The following is a 20,790-nucleotide window of genomic DNA, read 5'->3' on the forward strand; positions in this document are numbered from 1 at the left end:
AGTCCCAGTGCTTACTCGCTCCCCACCCACCTTGTAATCACTTATTGATATGGAGATGAACTATTTCTCTCCACCCCTTGGAAACACCTGTTGATCTGGACATGCACTAAGGCCAAGGCAAGAGATTTTGGAAATATTGCAATTTTACCCACACTAGGTATGACCCAAGAGAAATGAAAACATACACCCACATAACTCCCACATGAATGTTCGTAGATTCATAATAGCCAAAAAGTGGAAACAATCACCCACCAATAAATGGCTAAACAAAATTGAGCATATTTATACAATGGGATATAATTCAACAATAAAAATAAATGAAATACTGATATATGTTAACAACTGGCATATGAACCTTGAATTATGCTGGGTGCAAGAAGTCTGGCACAAAAAGTCATATATTGCATGATTCTACTTATATGAAGAATCATATAAAATAGGCAAATCTAGAGAGACAGAAAAGAGATTAGTGGCTAGCTGGGCATGAGTGGGAATGGGAAGGGGCTGCTAAATGGGCACGTGGTTTCTTTTGTAAGAAGTATGAAAACCATCTAAAATTAGATGGCGGTAGCAGTTGTCCAATTCTGTGAATATACTAAATAGCCATTGAATTATATACTTTACATGGATGGATTTTATGATACAGGAATTTTACGTCAAAAAAGATCTTTTTTTAAATGGCAGATTTAATCTGTTTCGACATAATATATTAAATTAATTGGGTTCTTACCATATGTCAAGATCTCTCTGGGAGCTTAACATGAATTACTTTTTTTAACACTTAAAATATCTGTCCAATATAGGTGCTATTATTATACACATTTTGCAGGTGAGTGAACTGAGGTCAGATAAGTTAAATGAATTCTTTGCAGCCATAGCAAATAAACAGCAGAGATGTAATTGGAACCCAAAGGCCATCTGGCTCCAGAGCGACCCCACAGTGCTGCGGCTGCCCGTCTGTTCAGTAGGCACTTTTGAGGCTTTTCAAGATTCGGGCTTGGGGGTCAAAGACACAGGATGAAAGACTAGGTGCCTGTCTACGGGAAGCTCATCCTGGGAGGAGGCAGATATAATTACAGAAAATGATTAAGATCAAACAAACAAAACCCAGAAACAGACTCACAAACACAGAGAACACACTGGTGGTTGCCAAAGGGGTGGGGGTCGGAGGGGGGTGAAACAGGTGAAGGGGATCAGGAGGTGCAAACTTCCAGTTATGAAGTAAGTCAGTCACGGGGATGAAGGTACAGCATAGGGCACGTAGCCCGTAGTGTTGTAATATCTGTGCACGGGGGTGGATGGTAGCGACACATCGTGCTGAGCATTTCGTAATGTTGAATGCTGAATCAAGGCTTGAATCCCTATGCTGTGCACCTGAAACCAATATAACATTATGCCAATGATACTTCAATAAAAAAAGGTAAGAAAAAAAATGAGCCATAGCGAGGGCTGAATGATGAAGACGGGCCATGCTCGTGGGGCTTAGGGAACACCAGGGTAACCACCACCCTCTGGCCCTCCTGTGGATGCACGAATGTGCGGCACCCTCACATCAGGTTGGGAGGCCCATCCGTAGCCTCTTCCTGCCAGATCTATTGTCAGCTCACCTCCTCTGCTTGGCTGCTTAGGCTCCCGGGGGTCGTCCTAGACTCTCCACCACCCTGTATTCAATCCCTGTTAATTCTGCCCAGTCTACTTCTCAGCTGTATCTCCAAGCTGCCGACTCTGCCCCAGAGCCCACCCGAGTGCCCGCCACTGTCACATCTCACCTGGACCGTAGCATGGGCCTCCTCACGGTCTCCCTACTCTTCTGTCCTTTTCCCTGCACAGCATTCTGCTCCTGCCCTTGCAGATTTGCAGAGTGAGCCGGGGTCGGGCAAACAGCTCACAGGTGTGGAGGGAGGGCACGAGCCTTGGGGTGTGAAAGGATGATATGAATCGTGGGGGTGGACATGTGTGCAGACAAGCGGAGGTGGGTGGAAGGTGTGGCTACCGGGCATTTAGGATGGGTTTGGGTCCCCGTCCCTGTGCCGCATCTGCACAGCACGCGAGAGGCCCCGGGGAAAGAGCGTCACTGTGTGGTGTGACCGCCCGGTTAAAACCCCCTTCTCACTGCTGTGACTAGCAGGGCGATGGGCCCAGCAGGGTACAAGGGAGTGAGCAGAAGCCTCTCGAGGCTGCTCGCCTTAAAGACCCCAAGGCCCCAGCTGCTGGGGGCATCTGTACAGACAGCCACCAAGCTGTCATTCCCTGGGAGACAAAAAAGGTGAAGGGATCCTCAGATAGGACATGGGGACTGCTGAGGGGAAGGGGTGGAGGAGGAAACGGAAGGTTATATAATAAGGACTTGGCCTGGCCTTTGCCCCTGGCTCCTGGGAGGAAGCCCCTAAGTCCTTGGGGCTTCCCAGGTGACAGGAGTGTTTGTTATTCATGATGGCCTGATAGTTGGTGCTAACAAGGTGCCTCCTGGTGGCCCCCTAGGTAGTTTCAGGATGGGGCCTGCTTGATGAAAGCCCAATGAGAACTCCAGCTCCCCACCCTTCACTGACCTTCCCGATGGTGACACACATCCTTGTGTAGGAGGGTGATAGGTCCTGACCCCCCCCCGGGGAGAGGGTCTGGTAGCTCCCTGCTGGGGACCCTCCCAGACTTCGCCCTGTGCATCTCTCCTTTTGGCTTTGATTTGTACCCTTTCATTGTTGTAAAACAACTGTTGTAGTTAAGTAGAGCACTTTCCTGAGGTTGGGGAGTTGTTCTGGTGAATTATCAAGCTTGATAGGGCAGTGGGAGCCCCTGAATTTGTAGCTAGTTGGTGATGGGATTCAAGGCACACTACCCCAAAATGTGGCACCTTGGCATTTTGAGTATTTTAAGGTGAAGAAGTTTGTGAAAACAGCAGAGGCAGGAAGTTCACTCTGACTCAGCCTTCCTCCTTGAAACAGGTCATAAACCCTCATGGGAGAGGTGCTCTCCCTGCAGCCAAGGAAAGGAGGATCCTCTGTCAAAGGACAAAGAGATGCCAAGAGGAGTCCTAACAAACAGGTCTTGCTTAAGCTCCCCCCTGCGCTTGCCTCATTCATACTCGTTACCCCGCCTGGCTTCGCCGTGACTGCCCACTTCTCATCAAACCTCACATCAAAACACACGTCTGCTTCTTTGGGTCATTTCCTTATAAAGACTCCATGTCACATAAAACTTGTATCCGTTAACATGTAGGCTTTTCTCTTATTAATCTGTCAGTTTAATGTTTAGACCCAGCCAGGCACCCTAGGAGGGCTGAGAAGGTATTTCTCCCCTACAGTGATTGGCCAGAAGGGTGGATGGCTTGGGCACCCCCAGCTCATGGCTGGTGTCTGGAGAGGATGCTTGCGGAGGGCTGTGCCCTTGATGGGTGAAGTCTGACCTTCCTCTGGGTAGGTAGGGCTGGGATTACATTGCACTGAGCCAGCACTTTCCACCTCCCTGGGGGTCAGAAGGCTGCATCCTCATGGCATGCTTTGCACAAGGCATGATTTTGTCTATCCTACCAGGCACTCTGGCTGAAGCAGCACAGGGAGCCAAGGGCAGCAGATTGAGAAAACGTGGGGTGTGTTTGGGGTATCTGTGTCCTAGTTAAAATAGCCTTCCACCGCTCTGGCCCCAGGAACCTGGGGATGGAACCTACACTCTCTTCTGAGCTGGCTTTCTGGTGGGAACTGGCAGGCTGCCCACGATTTTGTGCCCAGCCACTGTCGCCCCTGCAGCCTCCAGGTCTCTCCGCTCAGAGCTGAAGGGCAGGGAGCGTGAAGCTGGTGCGTCTTCGGAGAAGGGCTTTTAGAGTGACATAGTCGACTCAGTGACTAACTGGACTTGGGGACTAACTGGATTTGAGGAGTCGAGGGGGAGTCCAGGAGAAGAGTGATACCATCTAATTAAGGCAGGAACAGGAGGACCAGGTCTGGAGAGAGATGAGCAGTTTGGGCACAATTCGAGCTTGCCAGAGGGAACTCCCAACGGGTGATGCCCACCGGCAGGCGGATATGAAGATCAAGAGCCCAGGGGGAGACCAAGGTCCGTGGGGTATTTATGAGGCATCAGCATTACAGGCAGAGGTTTCCTGTTCCATCAGCTCTGCTGCCAGCTCAATAGGTTGGGAAGCGGCAAGTGAAGATGCAGCCCTGTGGGGCCTCCTGGCTGGAGCCCTTCAAGGAACCTGGGAGGAAATCAAACTAGGAGATGCAAGAGGAGTTGCTGGAATCAAAGCAGTGAGAAGTCAGGGCAGGAGAGATACAGTTCTTCAAAGATGGGGTGTGGTATGAGGGTCAAGGAGGTGTTTTCAGTTGGGTGCGCCCAGCCTGCAAAACCAGACCTGGTCACCAGCAGCACAGAGCTGCTTCCTGGGACAGAATGGGGGGACAGGGGTGCGGTCCCTAAGGGGAACGCTGGGGTGAGCCTGCCCTGCAACCTCCCAAGTAAAACAATTATTTTTGGGGAGAGCGAAAAGGAAAAGCCCCAGCTGGGCAAGGAATGCTGTTTTCATTACAAGCCTTTTAGTTCTTGGGTTTTTTTTAACCAAGTGCATGCAGAATGTTAATGAAGAAACTGTTTTCTTATACTAATACTAAATCGGGTCTTTCCACTGGCTCAAAACAGTCTTTCATTTTAGGAACGTGTCGGCCTCGTTGCTGTGTAATCCCTGCTCCACAGGCCACACTGGCCTGGAGTACAAGTACTCTTAGACTGTTTTGGGGGATTAAAGATAGCTACCATACTCAGCAAGACTGAAAAACATGGACAGGGAAAGGAAGAGCGACACCATTCCTGGTCCCCGCCCCGGACACCACAGCTGTTCCCAGGGCCCTTCTCACGCTGCGGCGAAGCCTGCAGGCTGTTTCTCCTCTTCCCTGTGTCCAGACCGTGAGTCAGGTTGATGTGCTGGTCCCTCTGGGGTGGGGCCTAGATGCCTGGTTTCTTCAAACACTCATAAAACCAAGGGACCTCATAACTGGTCTCCCTAATTCAAGGTCAACTATCAATATTTTCTAAGTGTCACATTCTTGTATCTTCATCTTTAGAACACTTAATGAGCAATAGGAACAAATGGCAAAATATTTAAGCCTAACACAGATGAATGTGGTCATCTCACCTGTGCTTCTAAGCTACACCCATTGTGCATGGTAACAGGTATTATGGAAATGGAGAAAGGGGCTTAGAAAGTTGTGCTATCAATGCAGAGAGAGTGCACGAAGGCTGTTCTGGGGCTTCTCCCCCACTGTGGTGCTACTCCACCTTTTCTCAGCTCAACCCAAAGAAACATGAAGAGTGTCTACTTGCAAGGTTGTATTGTTGCAAGAAACAAGCTGGAAGGTAACTAGATGACCGAGCAGGGAGGCCAAAATAATTTCCATCCCTAGTGGTGTTCAGTATGGCTGCTTCCTTCCTGGACCCAAGTATAGGAGGCTTGCTTCCAAAACAAAGATGTACAAATGACAGAGCACCCCCATGACCACACAAATATAGGTTAATCGAAACCATCCCTTAGTCTAGAAAGGACAGATGCTAAAATGCTAACCACTGATCCAGAACTTTCAGGATGGAATCTTTCCCCAAACTTATACGCTATCTTTAAACACAGAATGCAAACAGGTAGCCCGCAGACCACACCCAGTCCAAATAAATGACCAAATATCATTTGCTTGGCTGCCTAAGTGTTTTTAACAATTTGATTTAGTGAGCAATATAGTGGGAGGTTTCACATAAATATCTGGGCTTCCTGACTCTGAAAAAAATGAGAAAATCTGTTCTCATACAGCAACACCGAGCTGGAGCTAACACGTGCCCTCTTTAGACAGTGAGGCACTCCCCATCACAGCCTCACACCCTGCCTGCTCCCCTGGTTACGTTCCCGGCCTGCCATTTCACCTGCTCATCCAACACCTCTTCACAGGCCCCACAGTCACTGGTGCAGGAAGGCCCCCACGCTGTAGCGGGAGAGGATTCCTGCATTCTATGATATGTGTCCAGTCTGAGACTACACACACGAGCAGGAAGGTTTGCTAATAGGTCCTGCAGCTCCACGACGGCAGTAGCTAACTGCTTCAGAGTATCTCTAGTAGTTAGATGGCCATGATGCTTGTTCCAACCACAGGACCCTTCTTAGATCAAGAGCTTTATTGTTGGATAGAAACAGTTCTTGATCACAGATCTGTGCTTTTGTTCTTCTTCTCCAATTACAGACCCTAACTGCCTGATCCCGGGCTCTCTTCCACCTTGGCAAAGAGGCCAGAGGCAGGGAGACTTTCCGCAGGCTTTTCCAGTGTGCCCGAAGTATCAGTAAATAGACTAGTCTCCGGTAAAAGCCTGAAGCAGCTGGATTTCATCAACTTATCACACCTGGCTTTTCTGGAGTCTGTTCCATGTGCGAAGTTCACAGAGTCCATTAAACAAAGAGAAGAATTCTGGAGCCAAACAGCCCAACCGTGTTCACTGGGCTACCAGATGCCCGGCTTCATCCCCCTTTTGATCCGGACTTGGCATCTGCAAGCCCAGACGGCCCAGGGAATGTACAAAGTAGCGAGGAAGCTTGCAGACCAAGCTGAGTTCCTCTCTCCTGGACCCCAGGGCAGGCAGGATCAGCTGGCGGGCGTGCAGGTGAAGGGGGATGTGGCGGGCCTTCGACTGCGGCAGCCCCAGCTTCTTCAGGATACCAGCAGACAGTTTCTGTACAACGAAAAGACAGCCTCTGGAGAGCAAGGCCAACGGCTCATCCTTGCCGGCACGCAGGGCCAGAAGACTGCCGTTAAAGGGAACCAACACCGAAGCCCCCCGAAGACACAGCAGCAGAGGCCTGCTACCGGGGCACCTCTAGGAAGGGCTCAGAACCCAGGTAAGAGAAAAACCACCGCACCAGAGAAGCTCTGACTGCCCACTTCTCCGCCTTCCGAGAGAAAAGGCTGTAGTTTCAAAAGACACAAAAGTTTCCCCCATGGCTCTCCAGCATAGCATGGAAGGCTGCTCTGCGCCTCCAGGAAGTCACCCCCGCCCACAGCCTGACAAAATCTGAGACTCAACACACAAAGCGGAGAAGTTCTGCTTACAAATGCCACGGCTCCATGAGGACAGCCGCTAGCTGCTTCTGGATTCTGCCTAAGCTAGAGAACTGGAATGGTCCCAAGTCTGAAGACCATTGATACATCCTCATGGGGACTCATTTTAGGGTTTTAACAGGGGAGAGCCTAAATCACCCCCCCTTATTCTGCTGCATATTAGGCCAAACCAGTTATTACCTGGGGGGCCAGCCTACTCCAGGCTGAGTACTTGTGATCACCAAGGACTGGGCAATCCAATCCAAAAGACAGGTGAACACGAAGCTGATGTTTTATTCCTTCAAAAAAAAAGAGAAAAAAATTTATGAGTAGCTGCAGAAACTGCTTCTAATCATATAAAATCAAAGCAGAGTAAAACCGGCAAAGTCCCACCTAAATTAAAGTATAAAGAATAAAATAACATAAACTATAAGCTACTAGGAAATAAACATTGTAACACCGTTAGGCCGGTAAAGCCCCTGTCCCCTTGCAGACTCCTCCTCCCGCCACAGACAATCACTGCCATCAGCTTCATGTCTAACATTGCCAGGCTTTTAAAAAAAAGTAATTCTATTATATGATGCTAAATAGTATTGCTTTGCACGTTTATTTTTTACTGTTGCAAAATATACATAAAATTTACCATTTTAACCATTTGTAAGTGTACAGTTCAGTGGTATGAAGTGCATTCACATTGTTGTGAAAATGTCATTAACCAGCCATCTTCAGGACGGATCACCCCAAACTGCAACTCCACCCATTAAACACTAACTCCTCATTTTTCCCCTTCCCCCAGCCCCTGGTAACCACTACCCTACCTTCTGTCTCTGTGAACTGCATGACTCCAGGTACTGCACATAAACAGAATCATACAGTAGTTGGCCTCTTGTGTCTGGCTTATGACACAAAGCATAATGTCATCAAGGTTCATCCAATGTTGGGGAATTTGTCAGAATTGCCTCCATTTTAGGCTGAATAACAGTCTGTTGTGTGCATACGCCACATTTTGTTTACCTGCTCATCTGTCAATGGACATCTGGGTTGTTTTCACCTTTTGGGTCTAGTGAAAATGCTGCTGTGAACTCTGGTGTGCAAGTATCTTTTTGAATCCCTGTTTTTTGATTCTCTTGGGAATATATATATGTGTGTGTGTGTGTGTGTGTGTGTGTGTGTGTGTGTGTGTGTGTGTTACACACACACAGGTAAAACTCCTGGATCATATGGCAATTCTAGGACCACTTCGCAGAACTTTTTCAATAAATGTGAGCAAACTATTTATACGCTTCTGTTACCTACTGTTTTTAATGATCATCCCACTGGAGCCCCCGGCCTCAGATAGCACCAGAAGCACACTCTCAAACCGGTCAGCTGCAATCCCAGCCCCCCTACAATCCCAGCTGCCCAGAAGAAGGGCTGAGCCCAGCACAGAGCCGCAGGCTTTCGCCATCCTGCCGCAGGACGGTGGCCCCTCACCGGTGATAGGCTGGAGCTCCAAGAGGGCAGAGGAGAGGGTGCTGCTCAGCACCCGGTACTGCGTTACAGCCAGCTGCGAGTTCTGGCCGGCCCGCACTCTCACCACTTTCCCACTGTCCATGCGGTAGTTTGGGGACAGCGTCATCTGGAGCCAAAGAAATCAAGATGTGATTCAAAGGAAGAGCTGAACACCCATCCCTCTGGGAGAGAGCTCACCCACCTTGTGGTGGTGCTGCGGGCCCTGCACCTCCTTCTCAATGATGGGGATGTCCACGACTCCTGCTGAGGGCACCGGGACGTGCACGGTGATGGCCCTGGGGGTGACGCACAGACCCCTGCGTAAGCCACAGAGGTGAGTGAGGCACTCCTGGGTGCAGCACCTAGAGGTTTTAGTCCTGGACCTACTGCACTGCTGTGGTCTGTTCCCTAAGACCGGAGCACCCCAAATGATCTCGTTACAGTGCTTAGCTTGAGAGCTTGCCACCATTCTTACAAACGTTGTTTTTACTAATAAATTAATATATGCTACTTGGAGAATATTTGGGGTAAAGCAACAACAAAAAACTATACTAATGACATGGTCTTTCATTCCAGCCTTCAAAAAAGAGCATATATAGTTTAAAAATAAAATTAGGGTGATATGGTTTTGCATCCTGTTGTTCTTTTTTAAACAACAAAGGATGGTAAGTTCTAACTGCACATGACATGAATGAATAAATAAGCGAATGAACTGAGTGAACAATTCACAGGACCACTCGTGCCCTCATTCGCCAGGTAGATCAAAAGGGAAGAACCATGCCCGAAGAAGTCACAGGAACCACAATTGCGACGCAACTATTCCAAGTCACTGCTGTTGGAGGTCTCCCTTCCTTAGGTCACACAGATAGAAAACCGTTTTTCATCTGTCTTACATTTGTACCTCTTCCAGGCCAATACAGCCTACTGTTTGGTGGCCTTTCACAGAATCACTGACCAACAGGTCAAAAACCCACTCAGATATACCATTTCACACTCCGGACACCCTTCTCCAGGTTGGTAGCAGTTTGGCCTACCATCTGTTATGTTTTATAATACTTAAACTGAGTTGTAACTAGTAGATCACCTTTCCTAATGCCCTAACACTACTGCTCAAAAATATTCAGTCAGTAAATATCCACTGAGTATAAATGGGCACCAATGTAGGTAGGTATTCGTTCTATACAGGTGAACAAGACAAAATATGCTCTCAAGGAATTCAGTCTAGTAAGAAGATTCAAACAAATAGCTATAACATAACAAGTTATTACCACGGTAAGCCAGCAGATGCTCATCAGTTTCCTTGTATGTTTTACTTCTAATTTCCATTCCCTGCACCTGATATCTAAAACGGTCATTACCTGGTTCCAGCCTATCTTTCCAGCATTATCTGCCATTACCCCATTAACTGGTTCTAGCCTATCTTTCCCACATTATCTGCCATTACCCCCAACTCCAAACTGGACAGCATGCTTTACTCCTTTGTGTATGCCAGTCCCACAATCTGTAACACATTTCTCCATCTTGTCTATCAAATCCTATTCAATCAAAGTCCAAAGAATTGATTCCAACTATGCTGTGAAGCCTGATGCTGAGAATCGTTACTAATGTGGAAGTTTCATGGACAATTTTCACAAATAATACTTTTTTATAAACTTACATTTTGATTGCTCATATACATAATACTAGTCCTGATATTCTATTTTCAGCTTTTAAGATGAGTGAGGTACCGGGTTAAACACTTCATGTGCATTGTCTCACTGAACTCACTCATTATTTCCATTTTTCATATGAAGAAAAAGCTTAGACAAGTTTGATAACTTGCCTAAAGTCCCCGTACTAGTAAATGACATAGCTGAGAGTCGAACACATATCTTTTTGAGCTCTTAGCATCTATGCGAAACTTCCTCCATTACCTGGAATCTTACAACTTGATTTAAACTTGGTTCTTAAACTTGATTCTACATTAAAGTCATTTGTGGAGCTTTCTAAAAATATAGATGCCCAATCCCCATACCCATCTTAGGGTATAAGACCTCTGTGACTTAGGGATCAGGACCTATGTGGGTGGGTCTTAAGCATATAGATGATTTTTTTATTTTGGTATCATTAATATAAAATCACACGGGCAACATTGTGGTTACTAAATTCCCCCCATTATCAAGTCCCCACCACGTACCCCATTACAGTCACTGTCCATCAGTGTAGTAAGATGCTACAAAGTCACTACTTGTCTTCTCTGTGCCATACTGCCTTCCCTGTGTGCCCCCCTTTGCTGTGTGTGCTAATCATTAAGCATATAGATTTTTTTAAAAGCTCCCAAGATCACAAAGTTGTTGCAAAATCTGTAATACAAAAAGGACTAACCTCCAAAATATAAAAACAAAACTTGCAAATTAAATAGAAAGTGATAAACAATCCAATAGCAAATGAGCAAAAGAAATGAACAGTGTTCACAGATGAGGAAACTCAAATAGCCAATAAAACACAAAAAGACAGTCAACATCACCAGTACACAGGGAAACGGGGAACAGAATAACTTTTTTTACCCATCAGAGTGGCAAACCTTTAAATGCACTGGTGAGGCATAGGGGAGATAGATACTCATCACTGCGAGTGGGAGTAAAAACTGACAAAACCATGTTGGAGAGCAATATGGGTAGTTAAGCATTCAAATTTTAAATGCATGTACGCTTCGACTAGCGACTCCATTTTTAGGAATTTGTCTTAAAGATATACTCACATGTTATTTATAATAGGCTATGTAAAGTGGGAAATTAACTATAAACATGTCAATAAGAAAACTATATCCATACAATGGAATACTATAGAGCCATTAAAAGAGAGAGCTCTAAACGTACAACAGAAAAGGCTCTCCAATATATACTGCCCAAGTGAAAAGAGCGGGATGCAAAGCAGTGCAAAATATGCTACCATACAGTAAGATGCTTACACATGCCCAGTGCAACTCTGGGAGCTACACAAGACACTAGTAACAGTGGTTGCCTCTGGGGAAGGAAACTGTTTTGCTTTATCTTTGCTGTTTGACTATTTTACTACAGGACTGAAATCATCTATTACTTGTATGATTAATTTTCAATAATTTCTATAGTCATAATGAGGAACCATTATTCTATCAGACTCTAAACACTAACTCTGTTTCCTATATTTCCTATGCCCACAGGTCCCAATACAGTGCCTCCTATTAATAGGAGTTCCTGTTGTATAAATAGGTGACTAGATGAAAGGGGTCTTTCATTTACACAGCTCTATCGATGGGCTTCATACCAGTACTTCTTTGCCACCTGACGGGTTCTAAACAACTCTTGGACTTGATGTGCCACTTCCTTTTCCCAAGCCAACACCATTACACCTGTAGTTTCCTTGTCCAGACGGTGGCACAGATGCAGGGGCTCTGCCTTGTGGCCATGAAGCATCTTCGCCAGGATCGGCAAGACATCACTGATGCAGAGCTGGACCCTAGGGCCACCTACGAAGGGAAAAGCCTGAGGTTTGAGTGGTCAGGTTAAGATCCCACCAAAGAACCCTACCTGGGAAGAAGCCCTTACTGGATTAAGTGTCAGTGCTTGCTAAAGCCTTATTACTGAAGTGTGATCCAAGGACAAGTAACATCTGTATGCCCAAGGAACTTGCTAGAAAGGAACCTCTGGCCCCCAGCCCATACTATTAAGTCAAAATCTGCATTTTAACAAGATGTCCAAGTGACTCATACACACATTCAAGTTTGAGAAGTACTGTTCTAGAGCATATGGCTTTCTCCTCAGACATATATATATATTTTTAAATTTGCTTATATTCTCACACTAAAATCAGCACTCAGATGAGGTTTGCTATTTTACTATATACACAAAGGCTTGAGAACTTGCTGAGTAACCTAGTAAGAAATGCAAGACCATGAGGTCCTCCTGAGGCATTAGAGAAGAGCTGAGAGGATGGGCTTTGGGGTGAGACATCCCTGGGTTCTACTCTATGTACTCTCCTAACTAGCCACTGACCTTGGACAGATTAATCTTTCCAACTTTCATTTTCCTCACCTATAAAATGTAAATGTCTGGTTAATAATTATTTCATGGGGAATGGGAAGGCAAGAAGCTATTGCGAAGCTCAAGAGAGAAAAACAACACACAGAACATCTGGCAATGTCTCACTTAATTCATTGCACAGCCCTTCCCATACCTCCCCAAAGAGCATTCTTCTTCTAGTGAAGCTATGCCTTTTCCCCCAATAAAACCTTTTCCACAAATCGTTTTTTTTCTTATCAATCTTTCCTAACTCACTCCAGCTGTCTCTTACAACTATGTTCTACATGTATTCAAAAAACGTATGAGTGTCCACTGTGGGTTTTTGTTAGGTATACTCCAACACAGACACACAGCCCCCAGATTTTTTCTTACATGTTCTCCTCATTTTTGATGGAAAATCTGAAGACAAGAACCACACAGCCTTTGTATTTCTCTGTAGCCATCTATATGAATGTATGCACACAGCACATTCCATAAATCACTGCCATCTGCCAGACGTTTGGAAGGTGGGGACTGTCTTATTTATCTCTGTGTCCTCGGTAGTGCCTTATATAGGACAGTGCTCCACAAAGGTTCAATTGTTTTGAATGCAAGGCTTTGGAGAGCCACAAGTAATGTGTCAGAGTTGCCCTAGTTGTAGCAGAGAGCAGCAGCAGCCTCCCTGCCTCTCCCACGAGGTCCTTACCATGCACAGGAACACCGTAGGGCTTACTGATGACCAAAAGGTCATTGTCCTGGTGGACAATCCCTCGGCTCAGTGCCTTGGCGAGCACGTTGGGGTGGACTCGCTGCAGCTGCTGTGTGTACCGCACTAGTTCTTGCACTCTCCGCTGAACAGGGTTTGTGGGCACCTACGGGGAGAAAAGGAGCGACGGGAAATGACTGGTGAGGAAGAACTTCAGTAAGTGGGTGAAAATTTGAATAGGGAATGACTAATCTTTACATTAGACTCGAGACTTCCCCGGGTAATTTGAGAGCAACGAGGGTGCTGTCTTACCTGTACCCACGTAGTGCTTAGGACCGAGCCTGCCAACAGCCAAAGACTACTGACCTCTCTTCTTTCTCCCCAGTCTCCCACCTCACGTCCTCGACATGCACTTGCTCTGTCAGAGCACCCTCCTGCCTAACTCCCTGCCTGGGACACCACTGTGCGCACTGTCTCTTGGGAGTTGTGGTCCTTCCGGACTCACCGGCTCCTTCGTCTTTTGCTCCCGCTTCTTGGCTCGAAGCCTCTCCGCTAATCCCTGGGCATTCAGAGATCTAGAGGCAGCAGTGGCGGAACAAAATGGCTGAGAGACGAATGTCAAGAGATTCCCCAAACGCTGCCCGGAACCCCGGAACCAGAAGCCTGGCGTGGTACACCTGGGCGCCGCCATCTTGCCACGAAGGGAGGAGCTAGCCGCGACCTTGCGCAGAAGAGTGGCCAGAGGGAGGGGACGATTGGGCGGGCTCTTCGGGTCACGTAGCAGGGGGCGGGCTCTGGGACGAGTCACGTGGGGACAGTGCATTCTAAGTGCGGCTGCGCGGGCCGGTAGCTGCAATCGGAGCGGTGGCGTTTGGAGGAGACGCGGTGAGTGTTTTGGGTAGCCGGGCTGGGGATGGAAAGAGCTAGTGCCTGACCCCTTGAACGTTTTCGCGTCCTCGTTGTTTCTGTCCTAGGAGACCACTGCCGTGGGAAACCGTTTCTCCATCTGGGAGACAATCCCACTCAAAACACTTCCCCGCCCCCGCTCCTTCTTAGAAGTGATGCCCCACATGCTCCCCCCAGAGCCTTCTCAGGCGCCTGCCTCGTTCCTCGTAGCAACCACCTCCCCGGTGTTCGGCCAGTCCCCTGGGGAGTGTCACCTCTCGTTTCCTTACTGCTCGACCTTCGGAGATGCCCGGATCTCTGTAGCCTCTCCACCCCTCATCTCCCGACTCCCAGCCTCTTTGTTCCACGTTGTAACCTGTCCTCCTCTCCTCGGGATGGTGGGGAGCCCCCTTCGTTATCCAAGGACCCCAGCCCGTATTTCTTACCTTAGGGAACACCTTGAGTTTCCGTCTTCCTCGAGAATTCATTATTGGAGTCTACTCTCCCCCTACCCTCTCCCTACTCCTTCCAAAGAAAAGACAAAGTACAGAGCAAGGACCTTCCCTTCCCTTTTCTGCTTCCTTCATTTTCCCCTCCACAGTTTGCAGCCTTCCCAAACTCTCTCCTTTTCACAAGGTACCCTGGTAGGACTCCCATGCCCAAACTACAAGCGACTCCTGCCTTCACTAAGGAGTGGCTTAGTGAAGCCACTCTGGTTGGGATGGTGCTGTTCAGAAGACCTTGGTACACACCTGCCATTTGTTAAGAAGAAAGCTAATGCTGAGTTCTGGAGGAATGTGCAGAAAAACTGTTGGATCTGTACTGATGAGAGAGGAAACACATTTTAAGACTGCCTAGAATGAAGGATGCCTGAGGAGTTAGAGGAGGTGGTGAAAGGGATTGGCATAAGGAAGCCATATTGAGTGTGAAGTCAAAGTGAACAGGTAAGTGAAGCTAGTCTGTAGAAGAGTTTAAGTTAAAGAAGAGTTTGAAATGTGATAAGCAGTGAGGAGTCTTCATGAACAGAGAAACTCTGAGCAGGAAAGAAACTCCTTGAAAGTGGAATTCTAGAAATTCAGCTGTTGAATGCAGGACAAGTTGAAAAGGGAAGGGCTTAGATATCAGGAAAACCAGCTAGAGTGCTGCAATCTAAGCTGTCAGTGCCATTCAGTGTTCTTTTTTCACTGCACTGCGCTGTCCTTTGAGTCTGAATTAACTTTGAGTTGTACAGGTCAAGATTTACCCACCATTGGCAGCTGCTGTTTGAACTGTGAGTCCCTAAGCACTCATTCATTTTTTTTTTTTAAATCCCCACATCTGGCACAGAGTAAACACACAAATTATTCATTAGATGTCTGAGTGCATTATAGACATGTTAGATGTGTGTGAACATTTTGAATTGTATTTCTGTCAGTTTTTTGAACTGAAGAATGCAGGTACAAGTAAATATATTGCAAAGGGTCGAAAAGGAGGCTTGTGTATGTTTCTGTGATAAGATAGTTGGGATATAAATGCGAAGAATTCCAGGGGAGATTGGGAGGCAACTTCTCTCCTGTTTTTTCCTTCTGAAAATTCACAGATAAAACAGATCTATAAAAGTTGAGAATTACTACCTTTTATTTATATGCTCCAGACCTAGGTTCTAATTTCCCAAGTCATACATCACAGATTATTATGGAACATGAAATCTCCCATTGCCAAGGAGTCTGAAATTTGGATATCAGGACTTAAAATTCATATTGTTACATTAATTGCAAACTTGTCTTAGATAGGGGACTTTTATGGTTTTGTGTGGTGGCTGGGGAAACCTGTTTTTCCTTAATCTGTCTGTCCTTAATGGCATTCAAGAAATGACACCTGCTCTTGCAGAATTGGTCGTATGTAGCAAGAAAGAAAACGAAGAACCAACTTGGATATCATTGCTAGTGACACAGAGCTTGTGTTCCTGGGTTTCAGTTTAACCCAAGGCACATGCTGTAGTGACTAAGAATAAAAACACTGGTCATTTTTATCTGGAGAAGGAACTTGTAAGTATTCTTGTTGAAACTGTGAGAAATCTGAAGAATGTGGAGGTTTGGTTTGTTTGCATGATATCACAGTACAGCTTTAGCCAGTATTAGACATTACAGCTTCTTTAATGTTTCTCCTTTGAGTCTAGGCACTTGGTGATTTTAAAGTAGAGTTGCTCTCTAAGTATATCTTTTGTTTTTAATATTGTATTGCCTTCCTCCCCATCCTCATTCAACGGATTCCATTTTAGTCAGTTCATTTTTCCACTTCTGCACCAATCCCACATTCTCTCTTTGCTTGGGGCCTCCTTTTGTCTGGATGGTTTTCTCAGTGCAGAGAAGGAAATTCTTTTTTTTACAAATTATTTTGTTATTATTAATCTACAATTACATGAAGAACATTATGTTTACTAGGGTCTCCCCTTCACCAAGTCCCCCCCCACAAACCCCATCAGTCACTGTCCTTCAGTGTAGTAAGATGTTGTAGAATCACAACTTGTCTTCTCTGTGTTGCACAGCCTTCCCCATGCCCCCCCCCAACATTTACACGCTAATTGTAATACCCCCTTTCTTTTTCCCCCGCCCTTATCCCTCCCTTCCCTCCCATTCTCCCCAGTCCCTTTCCCTTTAGTAACTGTTAGTCCATTCTTGGGTTCTGTGATTCTGCTGCTGTTTTGTTCCTTCAGTTTTTCTTTGTTCTTATACTCCACGTATGAGTGAAATCATTTGGTATTTGTCTTTCTCCACCTGGCTTATTTCACTGAGCATAATACCCTCTAGCTCCTTCCATGTTGTTGCAAATGGTAGGATTTGTTTCAGAGAAGGAAATTCTATTAGTGTTGTCTAGTGGTATCTTCATTCTTATGGAGTACAAACATGGCTTATTTACCTAGATTTTGGTATATCACAGTATGGTCCGCATTATAACCATATGAAGAACTTTATAATTTGTTTTTAAGGATATCTCCTTATCTGTGTAAGAACAAGATCGCCTTTTTATTTCACAAATGTAAATAAGGACTGACTAATAAAAAGACTTGTGTCTCAGTATCACAAATTTACGGTTAATTAGTGGCATAAGGTTAAATCCTGGCTCCCCGAACAATGATTTTCTAGTTGCAGATTAACCAACGAATCCATTTCCCTGAAGAACAGGAAGTACTTGGACATTGTTTTATGGTTTAAGAAAGCTTCAAAGAAGCAGTCAGCAGGAGCTCCGGGAGGTGTGTGGGAAAGTGCAGTTGTTGGGAGCTGGAGATCTGGGGACCACTCCCAGTTCAGCTGCTTGTGAGCTTGAACAAGTAGTTGGGGTTCAGTTTTTCTGGCTTTTAAAAGAAGATCCTTACTAGAGATTCAGGATTCTGTTCTTGTCCCCAGAATTTAACCTGATGTCACTGAGCTGTTTATATTGGAGGTTATTCATTGAGTAGTGCCGGAATATACCTTAAGACTTCCTAAAGGAGACACGAGAGGGAGCGCAGATAGAAAGAAGTATTTGAAAACAATCGTTTTCTATAACATGGTGTTATGACCAAACACATGGGTGGCAGTTCTTTTTTTGGTACCAGGGTTCTAAAGAGATCCCATGGTACTCATGCCCCTCTTTATACTTCCATTCAACTCTTGAGTAATGATCAGGCAGGTCTGTCTTAACTGATACTTCCAACTTTTTTCATATCATGGCACATGTGCAAGTAACTGTATCATGGAGGTAAGCTGGCCTGGGAGCTTGGCTGAGCCCAGTCCCCACCTGACTACCCCAGAGGATGAGGAGATCCCTATCTTGTGAAGCATTTGACCCTTAGAAAGGTCAGCATCACACATTCAAGGTCTTTGACTAAAACTGTGCCTAACAATTGAGAGGAGTTTTATCATTGTATTTGTTAAATCTTCCTCTAATTTGTTTCAAGTGCCTTTATGCTCTTGGCTAGTTTATATTTGAAGACCTGCTTGTCCTTACAAAGTGACCTCTTTAAAAGTGTGAAAAGCAGTTAGCTGATAAAGAGCTAGGAAATGCTTTTTTGTTGTGATGTTTTTAAAACATTAAATTACAGGCAGTCTTGCTCTGCTTATTTAGAAAGATAAAGAGTTTTTTTTAATAGTTTACTCTGTGTTTTGCATTATATGGTTTTCATTATAAAAGTAATACAGAAAATGTGAAAAATACAAAAAATAGGGGAAAAATCAATCATAGTTCTGTTTCCCAAATACTATTAATATGGTTTTTCTCAATCTTTTTTATCATGAATTTTTTAAATTATAAATTTCAAACATTTACAGTAGAGAAGATACTCCAATGAACCCCGTGTACCTATCAGCAGGCTTCTACACCCTGCCCTTACCTGATGGCTTTTGAATGGTTTTGAATCAAATCCCAAATATATAATTTCGTCTGTAAATACTTCAGTTATATATCTGTGAAAGATGGGGCTTGTTTTTAACATAACCAGGATACCATTATTACACTTTAAAAAATGTACTCCTTAATATCACCAAGTAACCAGTTAATTCACAAATTGTCCTGTTATTCTCATTTAGTTTTTAATAGTTAATTTGTTTGAATCAGGATGCAAGGAATACCCACATGTCATGCATACACTTGTAATTAGAAAAATAAAACTGTGGGCACTCAAGAGACACATAGACCGTAAACTGTAAGGATGCTTAGAGCACCACCCTGGCTAAGAACTAGCACTTGGGAGTCTCAGTTCCCAGCTCTGCCACTTGCTAGCTTGCGCACATTACTTAATCCCTCTCCCTTCATTTCTTTATCCTGTAAAATGTAGATCATATCTACTTTAGGACTCCTGCTTAGGAGTGAGTTAATGCAGGTTAAAACACATGTGTAGAGCCTAAGCACATAGTTAATGCTCAGTACATATTAGCTCTGTCCAACACATAGTATAGCACCAGGTACATAAAGTCATTAAATAAGTGTTAAATGTTCAACAAGAGTCAAGAGACGTGGAATTTAGTCTAATTGTGCCACTCAGCTGATTCACTTAAAAGTTTTGGACTTTAAATTTCTCACCCAAAAAAACAGGATGGGGTGAACACTAGATGATCTCTAAACTTCCAGTCCTTGCAGGAAGTGAGGCAGCTTGGTATTTTAGAAGGAGCACGAGCTTTGAAAACAGACTGTTCCACAGTTGTTAACTGATATAGAAAACCAAATCCACACTGAGTGATCCCAGTGTACTAGTCGTCATTTCCCAAACTCACTTGATGATAAGAGATTTAGAATCTCTTGAGGTACATCTACCGCCCACTCTAAAAATTTTCATTCAGCAAATGCTAAGTTAATTTGCCACCCCGCCCAAGGAGCCCTGAGGGCCTGGGATAAAAGTTCTTTTGTTTATGGCTATCCCAAACAAAAGGTCAGGATGCTAAAAAATGTAGAGAGAAAAATAGCAAATCTTAAATGTTAACTATTTTTTCCCCTATTTATTTATTTAAAAATCAAATTAATTTGTGCATATTGTTTAAAAAGGCAAGATAGTACTGAAAGACTTATGGAAAAAAATAAAATAGTTCCTTCCACTTTCCCCATCACATAATCTCATTCACTCAATTATTTTCCTCTTTTCTCAGGCATTATCTTCTTATTTTTAAATCATTTGATGTTATTATGTCTTTTTTTCCCACCAGTGGGCCTGTTGAGCCAGATGATCTGTCCAGCTCCATGCTTGTGTTTAGGTTGACCTCTGCCTGTTGTTTCACGTATTTACCTACCGTTAATTTTTTTTCCAAATGCTCCAACATATTTGTCACATTCTTATCAGTAATACTTATGAGCTCAAATGTGTCCCTTCCACATTTTTATTGGAGCGCTGCGTCTTCTTCCTCTTGTCTACTGTTTCCTATCAAGAACTACTACCAAATATCATTTCGCAATTGCCCTTCACTCTCTTGGGCTGTCACCCACGCCCCAGTTCTTGGCTCACATCCTTATTTCCTAAGAAGTGTTCGAATACCTTTATTTTGCAACTGATTTGTTTGATCGTTTGTAATTGTTATAGAACTCTAGCTTGGAAGTAATTTTCCCTCAGAATTTTGGAGGCATTCTTGTAGTGTTTGGTGTCTGTAATTGCTCTAGAGGCATAGTGATCCAGATTCTTTTTCTGTGACCTTGTTTTGTTGGTTTGATTTTTTTTCTTTGCTTTGCTCCCTCACTGAAAGCTTTGAGGATATTCCTACCCTGGTGTTCTGGAATTTCATGGTAATGTTCCATGGTATGTGCCTTTTCCATCTGTTGTGCTGGGTACTCAGTGGACACTTTCATTCTGGAAATTCATGTCCTTCAGTTGTGGGACATTTTCTTTTCTTACTCTGGTTTTGCTCCCTATCTTTTCTTTTCCTTTGATCCTTTTTCATAATATCCATTCTTGTTACATGGATATGATAGCTTCAAAGAGAACCCATTGTAGTTTTTTAGCTTCTGCTCTCTGCATTGGAGCAGGCCTGAGGTCTATTGCCAGAGTGAACATCAACCCCAAAATAATGGCAAGACCCTGTATCTGATGAGAACTTAGTGCTTCACCAGTTTCATAAATCCCATTAAGTCACATCCATGAGGACGGGGAAGGAGTTGGCCCTCTGCTCACTCCCTGCTCCCT

The 20,790-nt window shown here is 44.9% G+C and overlaps 2 protein-coding genes across 10 annotated transcripts in view; one reads left to right on the top strand and one right to left on the bottom strand.

The window, feature by feature from the left end:
• Positions 1 to 6,130: 6,130 nt before the first annotated feature.
• On the bottom strand, positions 6,131 to 13,998 carry RPUSD4 (RNA pseudouridine synthase D4). 2 transcript variants are annotated; one of them, XM_057490647.1, is made up of 7 exons: positions 13,786 to 13,998; positions 13,281 to 13,446; positions 11,841 to 12,042; positions 8,758 to 8,872; positions 8,538 to 8,682; positions 7,266 to 7,363; positions 6,131 to 6,699 (listed from the first exon to the last, which is right to left on the bottom strand). In XM_057490647.1, the coding sequence occupies exons 1-7, from the start codon at positions 13,969 to 13,971 to the stop codon at positions 6,463 to 6,465; spliced, it is 1,149 nt and encodes a 382-aa protein (XP_057346630.1). In that variant the 5' UTR covers positions 13,972 to 13,998; the 3' UTR covers positions 6,131 to 6,462. The 2 variants fall into 2 exon arrangements, with proteins under 2 accessions (XP_057346630.1, XP_036785910.1); XM_036930015.2 differs by having other exon boundaries at positions 8,758 to 8,851; positions 13,786 to 13,997.
• Positions 13,999 to 14,105: 107 nt separating this feature from the next.
• FAM118B (family with sequence similarity 118 member B) overlaps positions 14,106 to 20,790 on the top strand; it is a 39,243-nt gene continuing 32,558 nt past the window's right edge. For 2 of the 8 annotated variants that reach the window (XM_036930018.2, XM_057490650.1), the window contains exon 1: positions 14,108 to 14,165. The gene's annotated coding sequence lies outside the window, so the exon portion shown is untranslated. Of the gene's footprint in view, positions 14,166 to 17,888; positions 17,984 to 20,790 lie in introns of those variants that run through there. The other 6 variants (XM_036930019.2, XM_036930017.2, XM_057490648.1 and 3 more) reach the window with 4 other exon arrangements.

This window comes from Manis pentadactyla, chromosome 13 (assembly GCF_030020395.1).
Source record: "Manis pentadactyla isolate mManPen7 chromosome 13, mManPen7.hap1, whole genome shotgun sequence".
In the NCBI taxonomy this organism is placed as follows: domain Eukaryota; kingdom Metazoa; phylum Chordata; class Mammalia; order Pholidota; family Manidae; genus Manis; species Manis pentadactyla.